General features: G+C 44.9%; 1 protein-coding gene across 3 annotated transcripts in view; it reads left to right on the top strand.

Annotated features, from left to right (window-relative positions):
* The window catches only part of TET3 (tet methylcytosine dioxygenase 3), a 99,598-nt gene that overhangs the window by 49,818 nt on the left and 22,978 nt on the right, over positions 1 to 26,802 (top strand). For all 3 annotated transcript variants that reach the window (XM_047781748.1, XM_047781749.1, XM_047781750.1), the window contains 2 exons: positions 872 to 2,999; positions 21,073 to 21,163. In XM_047781748.1, the coding sequence (XP_047637704.1) occupies positions 872 to 2,999; positions 21,073 to 21,163 (2,219 nt within the window). The remainder of the gene's footprint in view (positions 1 to 871; positions 3,000 to 21,072; positions 21,164 to 26,802) is intronic.

Genomic DNA, 26,802 nt, shown 5'->3' with positions numbered 1-26,802 from the left:
AATCTTGCAAACTCAGTTCTGTATCTGTGTATCAGCATTTAACTTGCTGGACCGGCCCCTGGCCTACTTCCTCTTGTGCTCTCCCCCTCTGTGCATTTTGGGTGGACATCAGGTGAAATAATAGTGGTTCCTGAGATTGGGAAGAAGCTTGGATCTTCTTCCAAGCACCACCTCACTTGTCACTGGTGTGACTGGCTGGGCGAAGGGCTAAATGCATGCTGTGTTGGATGATCAGTGTTTCCTCAGGCCTGGGGCTGAGGGTGGGAGCCTCATCTTGTTGGTGCTCTGAGCCAGCCTGGGCTTAAGCGAGGAAGTGATGGGCAGAGAAAAGAACTGTGGGTACCTTTCCCCTGAGAGGCAGTGGCTGACCCATGGTCCAGGCTGAATTTGTTAGTCAGAGCTGCTCATTCTCTTTCCCTGTAAACACACACACATACACACTTCCTGGTTCTGGCACATTGTTATGAATACTTGGTTAGCTTTCTTTTTCCTTCTGACAAAAAAACAAAGGTTCTGGTGTCACTTTGGTCATTGTGAGTTAAAGACCTTTGTGTGTATTCCCAGTTGATGCTTGGCTTCAGGGAAGTTTCACCAATGTAAGACTCAAAAAGGATCTGAGCCACAGGGTTAGGATCAGAATTCAGTGTTAGGATCTCTCAAAAATCTGCCTTCTGTTTCTGAGGGGGCAGCTAGCTGGGAAAGGAGGTGTGGGAAGATGAGCTGAGAGGTTCAGGCTCTATCAAGGCAGGGAAGGTTTGCAAGCAAAGCAGTGTTAGCTGTGCCTCTGAGTGTGACGCAGGACAATGCTTCTCAAATATTATGCTCATCTTTCCCCCCATCCCCCACCCTCTTTTTCTCTTTCTCTCTCCAGACAGGCTCAGAGCTCAGCCCAGTTGATGGACCTGCTCCAGGTCAGATGGACTCAGGGCCAGTGTACCATGGGGACTCACGGCAGCTAAGCGCCCCAGGGGCGCCGGTCAATGGTGCTAGAGAACCTGCAGGACCCAGCCTGCTGGGCACTGGGGGTCCTTGGCGAGCAGACCAGAAGCCCGACTGGGACGCGGCCCCAGGACCAGCTCACACTGCTCGCCTGGAAGATGCCCACGATCTGGTGGCCTTTTCGGCTGTGGCCGAAGCCGTGTCCTCCTACGGGGCCCTTAGCACCCGGCTCTATGAAACCTTCAACCGTGAGATGAGTCGCGAAGCTGGGGACGACAACAGCAGGGGACCCCAGTCAGGGCCCGAAGGCTGCCCTGCTGGCAGTGAAGACCTTGACACGTTGCAGACGGCCCTGGCCCTTGCTCGGCATGGCATGAAACCACCCAACTGCAACTGCGATGGCCCAGAGTGCCCTGACTACCTCGAGTGGCTGGAGGGGAAGATCAAGTCCGTGGTGGTGGAGGGCGGGGAGGAGCGGCCCAGGCTCCCAGGGACTCTGCCTTCTGGTGAGGCTGGCCTCCCAGCGCCAATCAGCAGGCCACTCCTCAGCTCTGAGGTCCCCCAGATCCCACCTCCGGAGGGCCTGCCCCTGTCCCAGAGTGCCCTGAGTATCGCCAAGGAAAAGAACATCAGCCTGCAGACCGCCATTGCCATTGAGGCCCTCACACAACTCTCCTCCGCCCTCCCCCAGCCCTCTCATGCTACTTCCCAGGCTCCGTGCCCCCTTCCTGAGGCCTTGTCCCCTCCCGCCCCCTTCAGATCTCCCCAGTCCTACCTCCGGGCTCCCTCGTGGCCTGTGGTCCCTCCTGAAGAGCACCCATCCTTTGCCCCTGAGAGCCCTGCCTTCCCTCCAGCGACTCCTAGAACAGAGTTTCCCGAAGCCTGGGGCACTGACACCCCACCAGCAACTCCCCGGAGCCCCTGGCCCATGCCCCGCCCGAGCCCCGACCCCATGGCTGAACTGGAGCAGTTGTTGGGCAGTGCCAGTGATTACATCCAGTCAGTATTCAAGCGGCCCGAGGCCCTGCCCAGCAAGCCCAAGGTCAAGGTTGAGGTGCCCTCTTCCTCCTCGGCCCCCTCCCCGTCCCCCACTCTCCAGAGAGAGGCCCCCACGCCATCCTCAGAGCCCAGCACCCACCAGAAGGCCCAGACGGCCCTGCAGCAGCACCTCCACCACAAGCGCAGTCTCTTTCTGGAGCAGGCCCGTGATGTCGCCTTCCCGCACCCCTCGGAGCCTCCTGCCCCCGGCTGGTGGGCACCCCCCAGCTCACGGCCTTCGGACAGACCACCCAAGGAGAAGAAGAAGAAGTCCCTGGCACCAGTTGGAGGTCCCACGGGAACCGACAAAGCCGGCCCTGGGATCAAGCCCGGTGTCCGGAAGCCCATTCAGATCAAGAAGTCCAGGCCACGGGAAGCGCAGCCTCTCTTCCTGCCTGTGCGGCAAATCGTCCTGGAAGGGCTGAGGTCCCCAGCCTCTGAGGATGCGCAGGCACAGCTGCCCACCCCCGTCCCCGCCTCACAGGGCTCCGCTGTCCCCCAACCCCCAGAACCTTCTCTTGCGCTATTTGCACCTAGTCCCTCCGGGGACAGCCTGCTGCCCCCTACTCAGGAAATGAGGTCTCCCAGCCCCATGGCAACCCTGCAGCCAGGCTCCGCTGGCCCTCTTCCCCCTGCTGATGACAAGCTGGAAGAGCTCATCCGGCAGTTTGAGGCTGAATTTGGGGATAGCTTTGGGCTTCCTGGCCCCCCATCTGTGCCCATTCAGGACCCTGAGAACCAGCCAACCTGTCTCCCAGCCCCTGAGAGCCCTTTCGCCACCCGCTCTCCCAAGCAGATCAAGATCGAGTCTTCGGGGGCGGTGACTGTACTTTCAACCACCTGCTTCCATTCAGAGGAGGGGGCTCAGGAGGCTACACCCACCAAGGCTGAGAATCCACTTACACCCACCCTCAGTGGCTTCTTGGAGTCACCTCTTAAGTACCTGGACACACCCACCAAGAGTCTGCTGGACACCCCTGCCAAGAGAGCCCAGGCTGAGTTCCCCACTTGTGATTGCGTAGGTAAGTCCGCCTGGGTGTCAGGGAGAGGCATAGGGATATGGCCTGGCGGGCATGGACTTCTAGGCTCTGTCTTTTATCTGTGTCCCAGCCACCACACTAGGGCCTGTGGACACAGAAGTGAGCCCACAAGCTAGTGGAGAAGACATTGAGGGAATCCGATGGTGGTGCTGTGTGGTGTATTGTGGGGCAGTGGAGATTGAGGCGAAGGCATCATGGAAGCCTTCCTGTAGGAGGTGGTGCTTGTGCTGAGGCCCGCAAGGCCATTGAGGAGAAAGGAGTCATGCTGGGAAGAAGGAATAGCTTGAGCAACAGCTTGGTGGCTGTGACACGGTGGGGTTTATGTGCACGGCTCTTGGTCTGGGGGTGCAAAGGGGGAGGAGGGTGTGGGGGGATTGAACAAAAGGTGGCTTGCGAAGCAGGCAGGGGCCAGATCTTGCAGGGCCCAGCAAGCCAAGGTCAGGAGTTTGACTTGATCTCGTTGGTAAATAGGTAGTGAGCAAGTAAGGACCTGTTGTCACTTTGTGCTTCTCTAAGACTGTTCTGGCTTATGGCGGGGAGACAAGATTGGCAAGGGAATCAGTGAGAAAGGTGTTGCCATGAGCCAGGCACGAAGTAACAAGGGCCTGCACTGAAAGAGTGGGTGGGCGGGGGCCATGGAGCAAGTGGCCTCTGGGGGAGGAGGGCGTGTGGAGAGGAGGACAACTCGGGTCTCTGCCCCGGTGGTCACGGTCACTGTGAATGGGCATGCGGACAAGTGATGAGCTCTGTTTGGACCGGCTGAGTTTGAAAGTATGGAGAGGCTGGAGTTGCAGGTTTGGGTGTCCTTAGCGTAGTGCTTGAAACTATGGTATGGGAAGGAGCACTGAGGAATTGGGTCTGTTTCTGAGCCTTGCCTTCTGGAATAAAGCGGAGTCCCTGGCCTCTGAGGACTGCTTCCAGGGACCTCCACTTTCTCAGAGTGGGGGTCGCTGCTGATGCCTTGATGAGCCCCAGGTCCACCCTGGGCCTTGACTCTGTGCTGCTCACTGAGTGTTCTGAGAGAGATGTTTGTGTTTCAGATGGTGGCAGGAAACACATTGATGCTGGCGGGGAGCATGTTGAATTCTTGTGATTTTATGATACACAGACAGGTCTTAGGAAAAGGCTGTCTTCTCTGCTCATTTAAATGCACTGACATTAGGCCAGTTGTGTGATGTGTCAGATGTTCTATCCCCGTTGGTAAGGAGACGCTGGGCTGTCCTGCCCACGCCAGCTACCCCAGGTCCCTGGGTACAAGACAGCAGGGCCAGTGACAGTCACTTAGGGGACAAGGAAAAGTTGGCCTGGGGGTGAACAGATGTGCAGTGTCCTGCCAGAGGCTCACAGACGTCGGAGATTATGGTTTCCACCGAGGGCTGACTTCATTATTGGGTTTAATAATGATGTGACTTTGAAGGCCCCTTATTTCCCAGTGTTTGAGACAGGCTTGTTCTGATTGCAGGAATTGGGCCTCCCTTTTCTCTGCGTTTGTATGTGTCTGGCCCATCTTCCTTGTGCTCACAGCTTCATTTGCTGTTTCTCCCCATCCAGGTTAGGGAATATCCTTGCATAGACAGGGCTGAGGACAGAGTTGGTCCATAATACATTTTTTTCACTTAAGACTTTTTTTTTTTTAAATAATAAAATTTTAATTGTGGAATTCAGGTATTTGGATAATACGTTTGGTGAGACTAGTTTTATTTTTATTTGAATTTTAATCCCATCACTACCTCATGCCTAAAATGAAAGTGATAATAGTACCACCTCACCAGGACTGATCTGAGAACTAAATTAGTTCCTATGAGTAAAGCACCTAGGGCTGTGTCTGGCCCATAAGAAGCATTATGAGTGCTTTGCTGTTATCATCCTCTCAAGTACAATAAAGCAAGAAAAAGATGTAAAAATAGACATGTTAGGAAGGAAAAAAAGGGTTGGCTGTTACTGTATTCATCAGTTATTTATTGATTACTGATGACCCATAAGATAAAAATTAAGAGAAATGGTTCAGACAATAAAATACCCAGTCGCCCATTCAGCAGGTGCCTGTGCTGCCACATGGAAGAGGCTGAACAGTAGAGTGCCCTGAAACACTAGACTCTGTTGTCATTATGGAGGGTAACGTTTTCCTGAGGAAGCTGGCTTTGCAAAACTGTAGTGAACACAGATGGGGAGAGGTGAGTAGGCAGCCACTCCAGCCTGAGAAACAGGAGCACATCTAGGAGCAGAAGGGAGCAGGCTCACAGGACGTTAAGGCTACTAGCCCTGTGTGGACCCAAACCTTCAGTGTTCTTCCGTGTTCCTTAGGTCAGAGGAGCGTCCCAGCAGAGGGGACAAGTCTCAGCTTGAAACTAGTGAGCAAAAGCACAGGCAGTCAACTGTCAGCATCAGAGAAACCCAGAGTGGCAATGCTGGCAACCTGGTGCCTTGGCAGGCAGAGGAGTAGTGGGGGCAGTGGGCAAGAGATAAGGGGAGCTGACACCAGCAACCATTTATTGCTCCGATTTGTATGTTATTTATATGTAATACAGGTAAATGAATCTGTATCTAATGCTAAACAAAGAATTAGAACCAGACCTACCTTGTATTGTTAAATGTTAAATTATAGGAAAATGCTAAGGTCAAAGAGCAGACACAAAAGGGTATTTAAATGGTCAGCTCACCTAGGTTTAAAAAAAAAATGGAAAAAGACTAGGAAGAAATACTTCAACAGTGATTGTCTCTCTGGTCAGACTATGGATGACTTCCCCCTCACATAGTTTCTGAATTTTCTCTTAGGATATTCATATTTTATGTGTTATGTATACATATCAAGAAATATTTTTGAAAGTCCATCCTCCTAGTAGAAGTAGCACAGCAGATGGGTTGGTGAAGAGTGATAACCTTGTGGCAGAAGACCAGTTAGGAAACTGTTAAGAATGACAGCAACAACAGTAATAGTCGTAGTCGATGACACACTCTGTTCCAGGCATTGTGCCCAGGGTTTTACCATCACTACCTCATTTAATCCCCTCTAACATCTCTATGAGGTGAAGGTACTGTCAGCAGTCCCATTTCAGTGATGAAGGAAAAATCAGATTCAGAGATTTACCCAGGTCGTGGAGCTAGCAGATGGTGGGTGGGAGATTTGAACTTGGGCAGTTGGACTGCTCCCTACCAGCCCATACCGTGAGTAAAATTGTTTGGCTGAGAAATGAGTCCAGCTAAAGCAGTGGTATTAGGAGTAAAGAGGGCCAAAGAAGAAAGGATCCACTTGGAAACCGTTTCTAGAGGTGCAGAGGTTCGTGTTAGGGGAAGCCTGCATCAGCTGGTGTGGCTGAATGTGTCTTTGGGAGCTCAGGCTCAGGACAAGAGTTGGGAAAGAAGCTTGTTCACTCTGGGATTACTGTCACATAGGAGCTGTCTCCTATTCGAGAAACCCAACCCTTCAACAGTGGTCAGTAGAGAGGGGCAGATTGCAGGTCACTATAAGGGAGAATTTTCCAGAGACATGACAGTGAAATTTGGAGATGCCATTTAGCAGCCCTAACAAATGACTAAGTATGGCAACAACCTTGTGAAAACATGAAAGGTCTTACAGAATAGCAAAAGAAAGCTAATATTCAAGCTCCATGGTGATTTTTGCCAGATAAGCAATTTTGGCCAACTTGGGCATCCCCAGGCAACCAAAAACCCAAACACCAAGAACATTGTTTTACACGTGCATGAAGATAATGGGTTTTCTGAAGGTATGGATGGGATTCACATGTACTAGTTCTCTGAATCTTGAAACGCTGAATTAAAGGTACCCCTTGAAGCTTCAAAGAAATACATGTAAAAGACATGAAAGGAAATGCCTTACTCCAGAAGGGTAGTATGATGTGGGTAGTATGATATGTATAGGCTTAAGAAAATATAGCACGGGGTGAAGTTCTGTATTGAGTTATTGGGAGAAGAGAGTTTCGATGCATTTCTGCTATTTTGAGGCATATGTCCGCGATTCCCCTAATCACCCCTTAACCATCCCGTGACACCGCAGTCAGAGGCAGGATGATGAGCTGCAGCAACTTTTGGCTAGGTCCTTTATGTATTTTATCTATTCTCAGAAATGGGGACATTCACACCGAGAGCCAACTGAGGACATGGAATGAGTCCAGATGATGTTTTAGTGGGAAAAGCATCCTTTGAGATCATCTGATCATCATTTTATAGACAAGGAAACAGGTCTGTGTTAACTTTTAAGTCTTGTCCTGATGTCTCTGAGGAACCGTCCACAGATAGCTGGAGCCCTTTAAGCGGAGCAAAAGCAGGAAATTAGGAGACAGATTTTAGAGGTTGTCTTCAGAAGAGTATTGTGTTTTTATCCAGTTGGTCATCCTGCCCTAAATAAGTAGCCATATCATCTCCTTTGCCTGAAATATGGGGAAAGTTTGGGTGAGGGAGGGATGTGGTCCCGCAAATGTGGCTGACAACAGTATCCGCTGGGTCACTTCCAGAGGAACCACAATTCTGAGTGGAGGACACAGAGATTTAGCCCTGTGTACAGTGAAGTGAAGTTCACTTGCTGTAGTTTTTCTAAGATTCCACTTTCTTCCCTTGCATTCAGTTGGATATGAAGAGGAACTTCATGTCTTTTAAATATATTTTGTCGGCAGACTATTTGGACACCAGTATAAAGTGGGGAGTCTGATTCTGGATGCGAAAGTATCAAAGAACTTCCTGGAGGGGGTGATTCTGAGTTGAGTTTTAAAGGATACGTAGAGGTTAAGCAGATTGATAGGGAGAAGGTAAAGTGCTCTAGGCAAAGGGACATGACGATTATGGCGATGGAAACTACATGAAAGATGTGGAGATGAGAAAACATGGAGAAATACAAGTCGTTCTGGTATGACTGGTGTGTTAGATGAAAGACTGGGAGTGGCTGGAGGAGAGAGTTTCAGGGGAAGGGGGTGATACCAAAGGCAGAGAAACCAGTCTGCAAGCCTGGGCAAGAACTGATGCAAGCCTGAAGTACGAATGATACCAAGTAGGCGGGAGGGGAGGAAGGCTGGGGGAGAGAAAGAAGAAGAGAAAGAATTAACTGGCCCATGACCTGGTGAAGGTAGGAGTAAGGAAGGGTAGTCACAGATGACTCCTGAGGTTTCAGGTCGGGTGACTGTGTAGATGCGGGTTGCCGTTCACCAAGATTTGAAGTACGGGGCAAGTTTGGGCGTTTGCCTTTGAGATGTCTGTGGGACCAGCAGGTGTACATCTGGTTCGATCTGGGAACTGATGGTAGCTGAAGTCTCAGTTATACATCTACCACCAGGCTGATATGTAGACCAGAATGGAGGATACTGACTTTTGGAATCAAGAATCTCAGGCAGGCGGCCATGAAGGAGGTGTGGAAGAGAAGTGGGAAGAAGTTGAGAAGAGGGTGGGTTAGAACAAAGAGTTTGGGAGGGCTAATAGCATCAATACTGAGGAAAAGTCAAGGTTTAACGCTGGATTCTTCTTTGTCTTACATGACTTGTTATTATGTGCATACTAGTCTTCTCAGTTAAATCCCAGGTTCCTTAACAACAAGGACAGAGGAGTTCCCATCGTGGCTCAGCGGAAACAAATCCGACAAGTATCCATGAAGATGCAGGTTCAATCCCTGGTCTCGCTCAGTGGGTTAAGGATCCAGCGTTGCCGTGAGCTGTGGTGTAGGTCGCAGACACAGCTCGGATCCTGTGTTGCTCTGGCTGTGGTGTAGGCTGGCAGCTGCAGCTCCGATTGGACCCCTCTCCTGGGAACCTCCGTATGCTGCTAGTGTGGCCCTAAGAAAGGAAAAAAAAAAGAAAAAAAAGAGCAGGGGTGGAATGTATTTCTAGAGCATCTAGACTGGTGCTGAGCATATGGTAGTGCTCTACATAATTTTTGGTCAACTGTCAACCTTATTCGCCTCCATATTTAAATTCTACAGACAGGTTTGGGCATGTTCTCCTTACCTGTCATCTTTGTCATCAGTAGGTGTGCCGTTGTTATGAGTTTTTCTACTACCAGCAGGCCCATCATGAACTCACAGGCAGATGACCTGAGATTTTAGTTTGAAAAATTTCATCTGGCCCAACCATCTACCTGCCCTCAGTGTGGATTTGTGATTGCCAGGAGGCAGCGTTCTAGCAATCACTTCTTGACTGTCATGGAAGTGGAATTAGTTGTAGAAGCTTAAACTGTTTGGCGTTAAGTCCACTAAAATTACATCAAGAATTATTAGGCATTACATAGAATTGTTTGGAATAAGATGGGTGCAGTTAAACCTTTGTGTGATCTTGACATCTATGGGTTAATTGTATACCAGTTATCAACCAACTCTCTGTATCAATGTCATAAAAAAAAAAAGAAAGCATTTATTTTATCTGTATCTGGCTATGAGGTTCCCCACCTGGAAAGTGTGGGTGCCTTAGTGTCTGTGTAGAGAGGCAGTGGAGAAGTGGAAGGTACTTTTAGAAATGAAGGACCCGTCTTTCTGTTAGGCAGTGATGAGTAGTTTCTTGTGTTTAGTATCTCTTGCTCATAGCACAAAGGATATATTTCATTCTCTCCCCAGCCTAGTGCAAAAGTGGAGCAGAGCATATTTTTCTATTTTAATGAGTATTGAAATTAAGTGCACAGGGCGCAAAGAAAAAGAAAAAAAAAAAAAAAAAAGCACCTAGAGCCACATAACCAGCATTTTCTCAAAAATTGGATTTTGCTCTCCTGAGCTCTACCCCAGAGCTTTCCACCATGTATTTTAGGAAAAAATGTCACTTCTCCCACAGCTTAAAGGAAGACATAAAACAGGTTTTACTTTAAGAAGGGTTGAGCCATTTCCTCGTCCTGTCACTTTACGTGTATGGAGAAGGAAGAAATATTACACTGGAGACTAAAAGGAAAAATGGTGATTTAACAGCAAGATAGCAAAATACTCTTTTCCTGAAACCTGGCAAAAGGAACCAAGAGAAACAAACACAGTTTCATCAACTGAAATTTGGAAATACCCTCATTCTTAAACTATGAATTCCAAGAGCTATGTGCCAGCTTAAGATCAATTTAAATTGAAATAAAGGATGACATGGGGCATATACAACTTCCATTGTTGGGAAAAACAATAATAGAGGCTCAGAAGGACCCAACAACTTGGAGAGATGGGCTGGAGACCACCCACCTAGAAGGCATGCACTCTAGAAAGACAGGAATGCAAACAGACTTCTCTTCCTGCTGCTCCAGCTTCTGATGGGGATAAGGTCTGGGGTGAGGACAGTTGGCTGGAGAGATGCGAAGTCATGTCTTAGGAGCCAGCTTTGTAGTTGAGGGCCAGTAGCACCAAACAAAGACCATTGTGCAGAGAAAAATATTTGCTGAACCACCAAACAAAAATTCTGCAAACCATGAGGCTTTCTTTTAACTTTGACATCTTATCAGAGTGACCAGCCCACTTCCAAACGAGGATATAAACCAAAATCTTAACATGAGGACAGAACACAACCCAAGCCTCCCCACACAAACATGCATACAAATTAGGAGGCATCAGCCCCAGCAAACAGGGCATAGAGGTGAAATTTCCCTATTGGAGCTGTCCAGAGCCATCCCCAGGTCTTCCTTTCCCCCTTCAGACTGCTGAACTTTCAAACTAATAATTGAAACCTCTACAGCATCTAATTCTCTAAGCTTAATTTCTAAGGGAAGAATGAGCAGTGTCCAGGTAGGATTAGGAGATTCTGCCCATTCTAGTTCTGGGCAAACAGAGTCTAGACCAGTGGCTTTCCACTGAGGGCTGTTTTATGTCCCTTCTCACCCCAGGGGACATTCGTCTGAGGACAGGTTTGGTTATCACAACTAGTGTGGTTCTACTGGCATCTAGTGGGTAGAGGCCAGGGATGCTGTTAAACATTCTACAAGGCACAGGACAGCCCTCACCCCAAAAAGATTTATCTAGTCCAAAGGGTCAGTAGTGCCTATGGGGACAAAGCCAGGAGGTCGCCTTCCTCCATTGAAAGATTAATTAACAAGCAGACAAAAAACCCAACGTGCAACCCATCCAAATTCATAAGGAAAAGCAGAGGGATGAAATATAACATTCAAATGAAGACTTACATTAGAAAAGACAAGAAGAGTTTGAACAACTGATTTATACCTTCGAGGAAATTGACTAAAATGTTCACTGTAAAACCAGAAATGAAATATGAGGCACTAGAAGAAAGTTACAAAGAAGTCATAAGAGGTATGGATGAAACTGCAGAAGAAGTGTGCTGTTTCATCACAAAGCACTTACAGTGCACTAAAAGTTACAGAAAGCAGAATCAGAGTTCCAGAAAAAGCAAATCAGTGAGGAAGAGGGCCAGGCTTGAAAGATCACTCCAAAGCAGAAGAAAATAGAAATGAACATCATCAGAGTGGAGATAAGGGGTACAGAAGAGAGACCGGAGGGATCGTCCACAGATTCATTCTGTCAGGAATGTTGGGAACATTCACTAGTGTTCCTAGCAAAGATCACAGAATGGAATCGAACAAAAGCAAGAGTCAAAGATAAAATAGAGGAGTTCCCGTCGTGGCACAGTGGTTAACGGATCCAACTAGGAACTATGAGGTTGCAGGTTTGCTCCCTGGCCTTGCTCAGTGGGTTAATGATCCGACGTTGCGGTGAGCTGTGGTGTAGGTCACAGACGCGGCTTGGATCCGGCATTGCTGTGGCTGTAGCGTAGGCCAGTGGCTACAGCTCCGATTAGACCCCTAGCCTGGGAACTTCCATATGCCTCAGGAGTGGCCCTAGAAAAGTCAAAAAGACAAAAAAAAAAAAAAAGAATTTTTTTTTTTTTTGGCCGCACCTACAGCATGCAGAAGTTCCAGGGGCAGAGATCAAACCTGTGCCACAGCCATGGCTCCAGCCACGGCAAAGACAATGCCAGATCCTTAACCCACTAAGCCACCATGGAACTCCTAGAAAACGTTTTTGAAATGGAAGAAGATAAAAATCAACAAATAACGATCCAGATGAACTTACTGAATTTCAAGGATGGAGCATTGCCTCCAAATAAGTTAACCAAAAATTAAGTTGATCACATATACTTTTTTTTTTAAGGTTTTTTTTTTTTTTTAATTTTAAAAATAAACTTTAAAAAAACACTCTCTTCATTGAAATACGTATAAGAAGGTATATAAGGGAGTTCCCGTCGTGGCGCAGTGGTTAACGAATCTGACTAGGAACCATGAGGTTGCGGGTTCGGTCCCTGGCCTTGCTCAGTGGGTTAACAATCCGGCGTTGCCGTGAGCTGTGGTGTAGCTCACAGATGCGGCTCCGATCCCGCATTGCTGCGGCTCTGGCATGGGCTGGTGGCTACAGCTCTAATTAGACCCTTGGCCTGGGAACCTCCATATGCCGCGGGAGCGGCCCAATAAATAGCAAAAAAACAAAAAAACAAAAACAAAAAAAAAGGTATATAAGGAGTTCCTGTTGTGGTTCAGCGGAAACGAATCCAACTAGGAACCATGAGGTTGTGGTTCGGTCCCTGGCCTCACTCAGTGGGTTAAGGATCCGATGTTGCCGTGAGCTGCTCGGATCTGATGTGGCTGTGGCTGTGGTGTGGGCTGGCAGCTCTAGCTCCTATTTGACCCCAAACCTGGGAACCTCCATATGCTGCGAGTGCAGCCCTAAAAAAAAAAAGCAAAAAAAAGAAGGTATGTAAATCCTAAGCACACCTCAGAGAAACTGCAGGTTCAGTTCCAGACCACTGAGGTAAAGTGGACATCATGTTAAATAGCAGGTCACGTGGATTTTTTGGTTTGAATTTTGGTGCATATAAAAGTCATGTTAAAAAAAGTAAAAGTTGTATTTATACTGTACTAAAGGTGTCATAGCATTATGTCTAAAAAACATTTATGCCTTAATAAAAATATTTTATTGCCAAAAAATGCTAACTATCATCTGAGGCATCAGTGAGCTGTAATCTTTTTGCGATAGTAACATTAAAGATCACTAATCACAGACACTGTAACAAATAGAATAATGATGAAAAAATTTGAAATATTGTGAGCGTTACCAAAACGTGGCACAGAGGCACAAAGGGAAGCAAATGGTGTTGGAAAACTTCCCCTGGTAGATTTGGCTCATCACAGATTTGCCACAGGCCTTCAACCTGTAAAAAACACGGTACCTGTGAAGCAAAGCAAAATGGGGTATGCCTTACAGTGCGACAGAAGGCATGTACTTGTGTGACCACATCTGATCCACATTTTTTTTTTTTTGTCTTTTTGCCATTTCTTGGGCTAGTCCCTTGGCATATGGAGGTTCCCAGGCTAGGGGTCGAATCGGAGCTGTAGCCACCGGCTTACGCCAGAGCCACAGCAATGCAGGATCCGAGCCGCATCTGCGACCTACACCACAGCTCATGGCAACGCCGGATCGTTAACCCACTGAGCAAGGCCAGGGACCGAACCCGCAACCTCATGGTTCCTAGTTGGATTCATTAACCACTGCGCCACGACGGGAACTCCCCAGATGTTTTTTTGATCTAGGAAACAAATCTTTTCCAGCACATCCAAAGCCTCCACATGCCCCCACCCAGTCACTTACACCTGCCTCCCAAAAGCAGACTCTGACCTGCAGACCAAATCTGGCTAGCATCTGGGAGCGAAAAACATTTTTAAAAAATGTTTATTGGAGTTCTCGTCATGGCACACTGGTTAACAAATCTGACTAGGAACCATGAGGTTGCAAGTTCGATCCCTGGCTTTGCTCAGTGGGTTAAGGATCCGGCGTTGCCATGAGCTGTGGTGTAGGTTGCAGACGTGGCTCGAATCTAGCATTGCTGTGGCTCTGGTGTAGGCCAGCAGCTACAGCTCCAATTAGACCCCTAGCCTGGGAACTTCCATATGCCTCAGGAGTGGCCCTGGAAAAGGCAAAAAGACCCCCAAAAATAAATAAATAAAATAAAAATTTAAAAATGTTTGTAAATGGTTTGTAAAAATCAAAAGAAGAATAGTATTTCATGGAGAAATGTATGACATTCAGGTTTCAGTGTTCATAAAATTGTAGTGAAACACAGTCATGCTCATTTGTTTATGTAGTGTCTGTGGCTGCTCTTGTGCTACATCAGCAAGGATGGATAGCTGCCACAGAGACTGCATACTCCGCAAAGCCTTCAGTGTGCGCCATCTGGCCTTTAACATAAAAAGCCTGCTGACTCCTGTCCTAAGGTAACTACTCTTCTAACCACACGGATCAGTTTTCCCTGTTCTTGAGCTTCAGAGATATGTATTCTTTTATATTTGTTATGCTTGTGAGGTTCATTTGTGTTCGTGTGTAGCAACACTTACAGTTCATTCGTTCATTCTCATTGCTGTATAGTATTCCACTTTATGAGTGTACCACCATTTATCCATTAGGTCGTTGATGGTCTTTTGGATTGTTTCCAATTGGGGGTGATTATGAATCATGCTGATATAAAACATTCTTCTATGCATCTCTTGCTATATGTATATACACACTTACATACTTCTGTTGGGTGTATACCTAGGACTGAAACTGTATATGTTCAGCTCTAGTAGGTGCTGTCCTTTTTTCCAGAGTGGTTGTAGCAGTTTAAACCCCCACCAGCAGGACTCCACATGTAAACCAGCAAATGGTGTCAACAGGCTTTCTGCCGTTGTAGTAGGTGTATAATCGTATCTCATTGTGGCTTTAATTTGCTTTTTTTTTTTGCCATTTCTTGGGCCGCTCCCACGGCATATGGAGGTTCCCTGGCTAGGGGTCAAATCGGAGCTGTAGCCACTGGCCTACACCACAGCCACAGCAACACCAGATCCAAGCTGTGTCTGCAACCTATACCACAGCTCATGGCAATGGCGGATCCTTAACCCACTGAGCGAGGCCGGGGATCAAACCCACAACCTCATGGTTCCTAGTTGGATTTGTTTCCACTGCGCCATGACAGGCACTCCTAATTTGCATTTTCCTGGTGACTGATGAGATGGGGCACCTTTTTGTTATGTCCTCTTTTGTAGAGTACCTGTTCAAGCCATTTTCCCATTGCTCTATTGTTTTTCTTGTTGATCAGTAAAGGGTTCTTTATTCCGGATGCGAGTCTTTTGTTGAATACATGTATTGCAGTTCTCAAGATATTGAGATAAAAGATTCGACTTAAGAATTCTGTGCCCAGGAGTTCTGTCATGGCTCAGTGGAAACGAATCTGACTAGCATCCACGAGAAAACAGGTTTGATCCCTGGCCTCACTCAGTGGGTTAAGGATCCTGCATTGCTATGGCTGTGGCGTAGGCTGGCAGCTGTAGCTCTGATTCGACCCCCAGTTTGGGAACCTCCATATGCCACAGGTGGGGCCCTAAAAAGACAAGAATTCTGTGACCGGTATAGTTGCCATTCATGTATAAAGGCTCCCTTTCCAAATTGGCGTTCCTGTTGGGGCTCAGAAGGTTCAGAACCTGACTAGTATCCATGACAATGTGGGTTCAATCCCTGGCCTCGCTCAGCAGGTTAAGGATCTGACGTTGCCATGAGCTGTGGTGTAGGACATGGATGTGGCTCAGATCTGGCGTTGCTATGGCTATGGCAGCTCCGATTCAGTCCCTAGCTTAGGAACTTCCATGTGCCACAGGTACGTGCCACGGGTACGTGGCACGGGTGTGGCCAAAAAGAAAATATCCTTTCTCTGCCCTTAACTGTAAGTTTTGAGTTTTTCTGAATTGGGGCAGAAGGTAATCACCAAAAAACTAAGTTATGTTCTAGTTTCAGTGTGAGACCCTACAGTCATTCCATTATTGTGACTTTTCTCCAGACAGTGGAAACTGGATTAGAGCCCAGAAGTTCTGGCATATTCTTATGCTCTATTTTCCATATAGGCTCTATTTTCCTGGTGCCTATAGGAGCGTTCAGACCACTGCTTCCAAGACCCGTATTCTTATGTTCTCTCTCCCTACCTATACCTCAGTTCTTGCCCCCTCTGCCACTTCATGGCCCTCCTTCTATGATCCTCTCTGTTTTATGGTTCAAAATAGTGTCTATTTGGAGCAGGTCATTTTTCATCCTTTAGCTGAAAATATTCATTCACTCAGGAAACATTAAAGCATTGGTAGGTTGAGATCTGTGCTAGCTACCTGACATCTCATTTGATCTTCAGCAATTCTTTGATACAGGAACATGACTTTATCTGCTCTAAATCTCATAATGATTGTGTAACTTGGTCACAGTCATACGTTTGTTTGGCAGAGCCTAGACAGCAGCTACATAATGAGTTCATATTATGTACCAAACACTGCGTTTGGGCGTTGATGCATTTTACACAAAAAGATGGTGGGGGGATTAACTAGAGAGGCTGGGGAGATAACCATTGCAGTTGCCCAGGTCTCTGTCTGCAAAATTTGTGTTCATTCTGCTGTGACATGTTAAATATCATACTCTGTTTCTTGGTTGTTGTTTTTTTTTTTTGTCTTCTTAGGGCCGCTCTCGTGGCATATGAAGGTTCCCAGGCCTAGGGGTTTAATTGGAGCTGTAGCTGCCGGCTACACCACAGCTACAGCAATGCCAGATCTGAGCCACATCTGTGACCTACACCGCAGTTCATGGCAATGCCAGATCCTTAACCCACTGAGCAAGGCCAGGGATCGAACCCGCAACCTCATGGTTCCTAGTTGGATTCGTTTCTGCTGTGCCACAACAGGAACACCCAAATATCTTACTTTGATATTTTTGTTGTTTGCTCTGAAGAGTCCAGAGGGAAGAGGAGAGGTCTAATAGGGTTTCACAGAAAAGGTGGCATTTAAAGTAGGCCTTAAGACTTGAGTTTTTCCAAAGAAAGAAGGCACTGTGGTCAATGAGGAAATGTGTTCCAAGACACAGGGGTGGTGCCTGGTTGCTTGGAAAGAGAAGTGGTGGCTCTAACAGGACGCAAGGCTGGGAGGTGTGCTGGAACGGCTCCAAGGGGCCTTGGGGCCTGTGCTCTGGAATTGGGGCTCTGTCTAGCATGGAGTCATCTGCAGGAACTGGCAGGATCAGATTTCCGTCTGAGGGTATTGGGTGGGATGACCTTGGAGGGCTGAGACCAGTTAGGGGACGGTGACAGTGATTCAGAGAGGGATGAAGAGTCTCCGTAAACAGAAGCCATACATGGTAGACAGCTTCCATCAGTTCATCTGATGGGCTGCACACACCATGTCAACCGTTTATTTGTATGTTTGAAACCAGGGACACAACTGAACTCATTTTCACAACCATGTTTGTACACTTATTCTTTTCTTTTTTTTTAATATTTTTTTTAAATTTTCTCACTGTACAGCAAGGGGGTCAGGTTATCCTTACATGTATACGCTACAATTACATTTTTTCCCCCACCCTTTCTTCTGTTGCAACATGAGTATCTAGACAAAGTTCTCAATGCTATTCAGCAGGATCTCCTTGTAAATCTATTCTAAGTTGTGTCTGATAATGTACACTTATTCTTAATGTGACTAATGACATATACACCTTTATCCTTCTGTATGTGTGCATATATACTAATGTATGTGTGACTGTGTGTATGTATGAACTGTAACATGATGTGATAGTAAAATTTGCTTGTTCTCCCACTTCAAATATCTTGGGTGTCATTTTTTGGTTAGTAAATTTTGAGCTGCCTAATTCCATTTGATAGCTGCTTTTTTATGTTGTAATGTGTTTATAATACATAATGTACTATGGACATTTAGGTGTCTGATATTTTGCCATTGCAAACAATGCAGTATTCTTGTGTATACCTATCATTTTGTACCTTTGCAAGTACATCCAAATTCCTAGAAATAAATTCTTAGAAGAATTTGACATTTTTGAGATTACTGAGTCAGACAGGTTGGGCATTTGCAATTTTAATATATTTGCTAACTTACTTTCTGTACTGCCCATTTTTCTGTACCCTCACCAACACGAGGAGCTATCAGACTTTGATGGTGACTCATCTGAAAGGTGAGACTGGTACCTTATTGTACCTTTTCATATGTTTGACCCATTTTCATCTCCCTTTCAAAGAACCAGTTTTAACTTTTTTTTTCCATTTATTTCTTATGTTATTGACCTTATTTAGCTGTAGGAGCACTTGATAATGTTAAGGAAAGTAGCCTTTTGTCTAGTGTGAGTTCCAAATATTTCTCCCCAGTGGGGTGTTTGTCTTCTGGCTTGACTTTTAGTAGTTATTACTATAAATTTTTCTTCAGTTAAATTTATCAGAGTTTTTTGGGGGGGTGTGTTGCCCTCAGAATTTCATGTTCTACTTAAAGACCTTCCTGTTTTCACGATTATTTTTTTAAAAAAATCATCCATTGTTTTTCTTCTAGAATTTGCATAGTGTAATTTTTTGTATTCAAATCTTTAAACCATTTGGAAGGTTTTGGGGGTAAGATATTAAGTATGGATCCAGAATTTCCCCCATTCGTTCCAACATCATGCTTTGGAAAAAATTAATCTTTCCCCATTGCCTGGAAATGGTATAAAGTAGCTTATATCTAGGTCTTATCTACCCAGCTAGACCATAAATTTTTAAAGGCCTAATCAGCTATTGCCCTGTCTTGTTTTCCCCATAAAGCTGAACATAATGTTCTGTGTAGAACAGGTATGACATCACCTTTTTTTTTTTTTTTTTAACATTTTAAAAATTGTGAAGGAGTTCTTGCTGTGGGGCAGTGGGTTAAGGATCCGGAAATGCTGCTGCGGCTCAGATTTGATCCCTGGCCTGGGAACTTCCATATGCCATGGATATGGAAAAAAAAAAAAAAAAAAGTTGTGCATTCCACATATGGACAGTTATGCAAAACGTTCATGTTCAGTTTAATGAAATTTATAAAATGAACACTTGAGTAAGCACCTTGATCAAGAAGTAGGCCATTTCCAGTTCCCCAGAAGGAGCCCTGAGTGCCTTTCCCAGTCAATCCCTCTCCTATCCCCCAGAGGTACCCACTCTCTTGTGAGTGATTCCCTTGTTTTTCTTTAAATTAAGATTGAGCCATATGAAATTGCCATTTTTTGTAGGTTAAAAAATTGTGGAGTGCCTGGGATTTTTCCATTTCACTTTAGTAATTTTACCACTATGAATGGATCTCTAAACATTATAGTTTGGTTGAGCCTGGTTTTGAATATTATTTAAATGTAAACTGTATTTGTCCTGTGCTGAACCCCCTTCATGCCCTGTGGTGATGTAGTATTCAGCCACATTGTTCCAGTTGCTGGATATATGCTTCTCGTTGCTGGCTATATGCTGCCATCTGAGTCTATTGTGTTGTATTTATCCATGCAATTGTTGCTGGATTATGGATTGTTTCCAGTGTGGACGACTGCAAATAACATTGCCGTGAAAATCCTTGAACATGTTTTGATGCATGTGACCAAGATTTCCTCTAGGACAGGATCAGCAACGTAGGGTCCTGTATAGTTTTGTGGTTTTGTTTTATATTTGAAAACATTTTATTATGAAATAATTTTACATTTATACAAGAGTTGCAGAGTTGGTACAGAGGGTTCCTTTATACCCTGTACCCAGCATCCTCTAATACAAACAGCTTCCATAATTATAGTACATTGAAATCGAAGACATTAATGTTCGTATGGTGCTATTAACTATAGACTGTTTGGATTTCATCAGTTTCCCACTAATGTCCTTTTTTCTTTTGTGGTCCCTAGACATGAAACAAATTTATGAACTGTTGTGTTCAGTGTTTGTGGAAAGTTCTTTTGGTTGATGGCCTTAGAGTGTCCAGTCAAAATACTGTTTTCCAGAGTTGTTATTGCATTATCTTTTGAGTCTTGTTTCTTTCACTTAGAAAAATGCATTTAAAATTCATCCACGTTGCTGTGTGAGTCAGTCGTTTGTTCCTTTTCTTAAATTGCGATGAACTTCACAGAACATCAAATTAATCATTTTAAAGTGAACACTTCCGTGGCATTTAGTCCATTCGCAATGTTGTGAAATAGTCACCTCTGTCTAGTTCCGGAACACTTCGATCACTCCACAGGTAAAGCCCTGTATCCACTGAGTAGTAACTCTCCATTCCGCCCTCCTCGCAGCCTCTGACAACCATCATTCTGCCTTCTGTTTCTATGGATTGATCTTGTCTGGTTAGTTCATATGAATGGAATCATGTGCTATGTGGTATTTCCTGCCGGCCTTTTTCATGTAGAGTGATGTGTTGAAGGTTCATTCACATTGTAGCCTGTATCAGTACTTTGTTCCTGTTCTTTACAATGGGGTAAAATATACATAATATAAATTTGCCATTTTAACCATTATTAAGTGTACAGTTTAGTGGCGTTAATTACATTCACTATTGTGCAACCAGCACCACTATCTATTTCTAAAACTGTTTCAACACTCTAAACAGAAACTCTGTACCCATTGAGCAATAACTCCCTCATTCCCCACTACTCCCGGCTCTTGGTAACCTCTGACCTCTGTGAATTTTATCTCTATGAATTTGCCTATTCGAGAGGCTTCGTGTAAATGGACCCCTGCAATATTTGCCCTCTGTGTCTGGCTCATTTCACTTAGCCTAAGGTTTTCTAGGTTCATCCATGTGATAACATGTATCAGAATAAATCCTCTTTATGGTCCAGTAATTTTCCCTTGTACGAATATACCCCATTTTGTTCCTCTGCTGATGGACACCTTGTTGTTTTTGCCTTGGGGCTCTTGTGACTAACACTGCAGTGAACAGTGTGTGCAGGTGCTATTTGAATCCTTATTTCAGTTTGTTTGGATATGTACGTAGGAGGGGAGGGGCTTGCCGACCTCTGCTCTAGAATATGTATAATGATAAACTAAATTCCAAAGTGGTTAGACCAGAGTCTCGACAACACATTGTTTTAACTAATCAGATTTTAAAGGTTTGGCCAGTTTGGTCTGTGTGTAATAGTGTTTCATTGTAATTTTAATTTGTATTTTCTGATTTCTTAATCGGGTTGAACACATTTGCACATGTTTATAAACCCTTTGAATTTCCTGTTTTGTAACGTGCCATCAATTTTCCTGTTGGTGGTGTGCCTTTCTAAATTAATGGTGAGGAATGGATGTCCCCAAATAATGTTTACTCTGTGTTTCCACAGAACAAATAGTGGAGAAAGACGAAGGTCCGTATTACACTCATCTGGGATCTGGCCCCACGGTAGCCTCCATCCGGGAACTCATGGAGGAGCGGTGAGTAATGCACGGGGGTCCGAGGAGAAGTGGGCAAGCAGTTAATAGGGCATGGATTTTAAGCACCTCTCTGTCACTTTCATGGCCTTGTACCAGAGGAGACAACCTACGGAAAGGAAGCCCCAATACACAGACGGTGAGCAGCTGAACGTGAGGTTTTGACCGCAGTGCTCTGGGTTTCTTTCTGTCTGTAGGTCTGCCCTTCACATATCCTCGTTTCCCCCTTTTCTCGATCTCTTTCTTGAAACATTTTTGACTAAAGAGACTAAGCAGTTGTCTGTCCTACAGAGTTTCCCAGGGTCTAAAATTTACTACTACCTTTCCTGTGATGCCGTTTAACAGGTTCTTCTGCCCTGTGTCCTGTAAATTAGTAGTTAGGTCTCAAGGCTTGATCTTTCAAAACTACTTCCTACACGGTGCATTGTACCTCCGCTCGGAGGCATGTATATCTCGTCTCTGGGCGGTGGGCCCCCTGTTCAGGTTGTCTCCTGAGTCCTTTTGACGTGATCCTAGGAGCTCTTGATTTCTTGACTTTTTATTGGGAAAAAGGTATTTAGAAAACAGAGTCTGTGTGCTGGGGATGCTTAGTTTTCTAGGCCATTTCGGTAGAAAGAGCCAAGACATATATGTAGGGTTATTTTGTTGTTGTTGTTGTTGTTGTTGTTTAGTGATTAAATACCTCCTGAGTTTATATACACTTCTAGTCCAAACTCAAGACTATAGGGCTTTTACTTAACAGCTGTTTGTATAGATAGAGACTTTAAAATCTGTTAATGTCCACAGGGGGTATTAAATTCTATGAGTTCCAGTGTGTAGAGCGGTAAAATAGCTTGGTGATTGAGAGCATATGGATCCTGGAGCTAGTCCCGGGGCTGGTCCTGGCCCTTCCACTTACTACTGAGTCCTTTGTTAAGTTGCTTTACTTCTCTGTGACTCAGTTTTCCTGTCTGCAAAATGGAGATGATAAAGGCACATCCATTGGAGGAGAGTTATAAGGATAAACTGCATCGATATCTGGAAAGCACTTAGTGAGCAGATTTTGTCTAACCAGGGTAGTTAAACTAATACTATCACTAATAGAGCAGGGAACATGATTTTGGACTGAATGCCTATAATGACATTCCTCGAATGAATAAAAGGTAAGATGAATAGAGGACAGTGATCTACTGTAAACACTCGTAATTATCCTGTACCATGTGGAAAATTTATATTCAAAATAGCCCATCAGAAAAGCATTTGATGGAGTTCCCGTTGTGGCTCAGCAGGTTAACAACCTGACATAGTTGTGCATAGGGATGTGGGTTTGATCCCTGGCCTCACTGCTCAGTGAGTTAAGGATCTGGTGTTTCCGGCTGTGGCATAGGTCGCAGATGCAGCTCAGATCCTGTGTCGTTGTGACTGTGGCGTAGACCTCAGCTGCAGCTCCAGTTCTACCCCTAGCCGTGGAACGTGCATGTGCCACAGGTGTGGCCCTAAAAAGAGGGGAAAAAAGAAAGAAAAAGAAAAACATTTGATCAGAGACCCGATCTGTAAATCTAAGCCTGATTGACAGGGCACCTCTGAGTCCATGAGAATCATCAAGATGCTTACAAATAGCAAATGTTGGCAGAAGTGTGGAGAAAACGGGAACCCTAGTCTAGTCTGCTGTTGGTGAGAATGAAACAGTTAAAACAGTGTGTGTATTGTACATGCACTCTTGTGTGTGCCCGTGTGCAGATGTGTTGCACTTTTCGAAGCTGGAGTGGCCATCGTTTTGGCCACCAGTTTTGTGAGGAATCCTGACACTATGTTGATGGGTTAAGGGCTGCAGCGAGTCACATAGACAAGTTTGATCTGGGACAGTTATGTGTGTTTGCATCTTGGTAACAGTTTTACAAGATTTCTAGACAGCTCCGTAAATAACTTTTAGTTATAGAAGAGTGTTTTGAAACGAGGATGAAGAGAGAATGATGAAGTCGAGATTTGTCCTTTTTTTCTTTCTTGTTTGCTTTAAAAATAACAGCCAAGTGTAGATTCTTCAGCAGCAGATCCAAGGGAGGAATTCCTCTCAAGACCAGGAATACTTGTGTTTTTCCTCAGTAACTGGTTTATTTTTATCTTAAGGACCTTGTAAATCATGTAACAGATTGTGTTTCCATCTTTATGTTGGCTGCTAGTAAGCTCAGAGCCAGATTTGTGTATCCTCATTATAAGGGACGTAATTTCTCATCTTTGGGCCATGGGAGCCTATTCAGGTTCAGCCTGAGTTCTTTTGACGTGACCCCAAGGAGTCTTCATTAGCTTCTGTGATGTCTTGTGTGTTGAAATGTACCAGGCTTATCTCTCAAAAATACACACAAGATCCCACCGTTTGCATTGTGCAAAATACCAAGATCATGTCATCTGTTTCCCCCTTTACTCAGATTTCATCACCTGTTATTTTTAGCACATAGACATCTTTTTAGGCTCCTTCTGGAACAAAGAGGGGAATGAGTGATTGCTTCAGATCACCTGGCCGGGGGTCTGGTTCGGGACTGCTCCAGGCTGTCTCCTTCTCTAGACCTCCTCCTGCCCTTCCTCTGCAGGACCACTCCACTACCTGCCAGCCAAGGCAAGGAGGGGATGTAAACTGAAATCCAGGGGATGGTGGTACTTTTCGCTTATCTGGTAAAGATTTGGAGGAAGGAGGGAGAGATTGAAAGCAAGTCCTAACATGTTATTAGATTTATTAATGGGTTCCATACCTGCTGGGTACCCAGGTCCTCATTATCAGAAATAATCAGAGTCAAATGTTTAAACCTATATCTGAGAATGGCCTGCTGCACAGAGATACATGTCCTCGAACTGGAAAGGGGCTTCTCTAGGAGTTCATTTAGTGTTCATTCTAGGAATGAGGCCCCAACATAATGCTAGCAAACCCTTTTGAGTTTGTGGGGAACTGGCCTCATTACTGTGTGATGGAGGCAGCTCTGAAGAATCACAACTTCACTTCAGTGGTTCTCAAGTTGGAACGTGCTTCGGGGCTTCTGCAGGGCTTGAGAGCACGGATCGCTAGGCCCCACCTCAGGGTTTCTGACCCAGCAGGTCTGGGATGGACCAGAGAGTCTAAACTCTTCCCCAGTTTCCAAGGATGCTGGTCTCAGCAGCACCTTTGAGAACCACAGGCTAAGATGATCAAGTCACCATTTAAAGTCAGCTTTTAGCCTACCTTTGCAGACTTAGTTTAGGGTCTTGGGGTTCGTGTGGATCCTAGGAAGTTCTCTTAATGATACACCAGAAAGTAAGATATTTAAGAAAAAAGAACTAAATCCAGAGTTAGTAGGTAGTCTTAAACACAGAGACAGTTCTGGTTTAAAAAAAAAAAAAGATCTACCTGATCAGACTGTGCTTGGCCCTTTTATTTGTTCCCAAATAAGAAGTTCACTACAGGAAGCATTTCTCCCAAGGATGGGGTGGCAGGGAAGGTCCTGGTCAGAAAGCCGAGGCTGTGTCCTCAGCTCACCCTCCTGTGGGGAACACGATATCCTGTCCATTTCATGAGAGCAGTGTGGGCACCTTGGGCAGTTCTTCCCACAGTGACCCCAGCACACGCTGAGTGCCCAGCTCTGCACTCATGGGCCGCTTCCTGATAAGTGCTCGTTGAGTTGAAAGTTTTCCAGGAACCAAACAAAAGCAGCACTATCTATCTTTTCCTCTTGAGCCAGACCACGCTATCTAAACTCCCCAGAGTCCTGTCTCCAAACACATTCTATAAGGGGCTAACAGAGCCTTAGAGTTTTAATGTGGCAGTTATCAGAAATGCTCTTCACTTCATTCCTGAGGTCTCGAGCAAAGAGACATCGAACTCAGAGAATTCTTAGACCAGCATTTAAAAAAATACTTGTTTTCTTTTCCAATTACAAAAATAAAACCTGTCTATAAAAGGTCTTTAAAAAAAAAAAAAAGTCTAGAGTGAATAAAGCTCTCTAGTAATTATCTTTCCCAGAAGAAATTTTATTTTAAAAGTTTGATGCTTTTTTTTTGTCTTTTTTTGTGTTTTTTTTTTTTTTTTTTAGGGCTGCACCCAGGGCATATGGAGGTTCCCAGGCTAGGGGTCAAATCGGAGCTGTAGCCGCTGGCCTACGCCAGAGCCACAACACCAGATCCGAGCCACATCTGCAACCTACACCACAGCTCATGGCAATGCCAGATCCTGAACCTACTGAGCGAGGCCAGGGATTGAACCCACAGCCTCATGGTTCCTAGTTGGATTCGTTTTCACTGCACCACAATAGGAACTCCTAAAAGTTTGATTCTTACCTTCCTATTTTTAATAAGCATTTACAAAGATACATATATGTATATAGAGAAATTTTGAACAAAACAGAATCAAATGCACTGTATTCCTGTTTGTAGCTGCTTTTTCCCTCCACTTAATTTCTTTCATGTCACTACATAAAATTCTGTAGAATTCTTTTTGTTGGCCACATGGTTTTTCCATTGTATGAAAATTCATTTTGTTATATTTATTATGTTTCATTTCACCAGTCCTATACTGCACATTTAAGTTGTTTCTAAATGTTCTCATGTTGATGCAGCAATGAATATCTTGTTTCTAAATCTTGGAGAATTTGTATTGTTACTTCTTCTTTTTTTTGGCCATATCCACAGCATGTATAAGTTCCCAGGCCAGGGATCAAATCTGAGCCACAGCTACAGCCTGTGCCATGGCTGCAGCAACACTGGATCCTTAATCCACTGCACCGGGACCAGGAATCAAACTGCATCTTTAACCCTCTGCGCCACAGTGGGAACTCCCTGTACAGTTATTTATGAATTAATAGAGATTCCTAGAAGTGGAGTGGGTGAGATAAAGAACTATGTGGCACTGTATATGCATTTATGTAAAGAATATGGATAACAGCAACAGCTATGATAACATTACCCTCTATTAAGTAGTATGTTACAACAATATGCCATGACCAAATTGGATTTGTTACAGAAATGTAAGGACAGTTTGATTTAGACAGTCTATTAAAATACCATACCGTAGTAATTGGCCAAAGGAGAAGAACCATTGGGTCATCCATGTCCTTAGATCCTAAAAAACATATTTGATAAAATAAACAATTCTTGATTAAAAATCCTCAGAACAGGAAACTCTTATTAGTAGAGCCCCTCACAGTAAGGGGAAGCTCTGTCTCTATCCCCAAGTCAGCGAGCTTCATGTGCAGCGATGAATAGTTAGAAACATTTCCGGTGAAGTCGGGAAATAAGCAAAGCTAACACTTTGGAAGTGCTGGCCTCTCCAGACAGACTGAAATAGAGGCGTGGGAGAGGAAGAAGTGGCAAATAACCATTATTCGCAGATGATATGATATTGTACTTGAAACCAAAAAACTTAAAAACATAAGGCAGTTCAGCAAGATGGCTGTTGACATTATTAAGAATAGTTAATATTTATTGGGTTCCTCCCTGAAGCCAGGAACTTCAGAGTACTTTGATACACTCCCTGTGGATTATCTTGCTTGATCTTTTCCCAAGCCTAGGAGACAGGAACCATTTTTATCCCCATTTTATAGATGAGGAAACTGAGGCTGAGAGTTCAGTCATTTGGCCACAGTCCTGTAACAAGAAAGTGGCTGGGCTGTCTTTCAGACTGGCTCTCTGACTTGCAGGGC

Source organism: Phacochoerus africanus, chromosome 5, assembly GCF_016906955.1.
Source record: "Phacochoerus africanus isolate WHEZ1 chromosome 5, ROS_Pafr_v1, whole genome shotgun sequence".
NCBI classification, from domain to species: Eukaryota; Metazoa; Chordata; class Mammalia; order Artiodactyla; family Suidae; genus Phacochoerus; species Phacochoerus africanus.
This window is presented reverse-complemented; position numbering and strand designations above follow the sequence as displayed.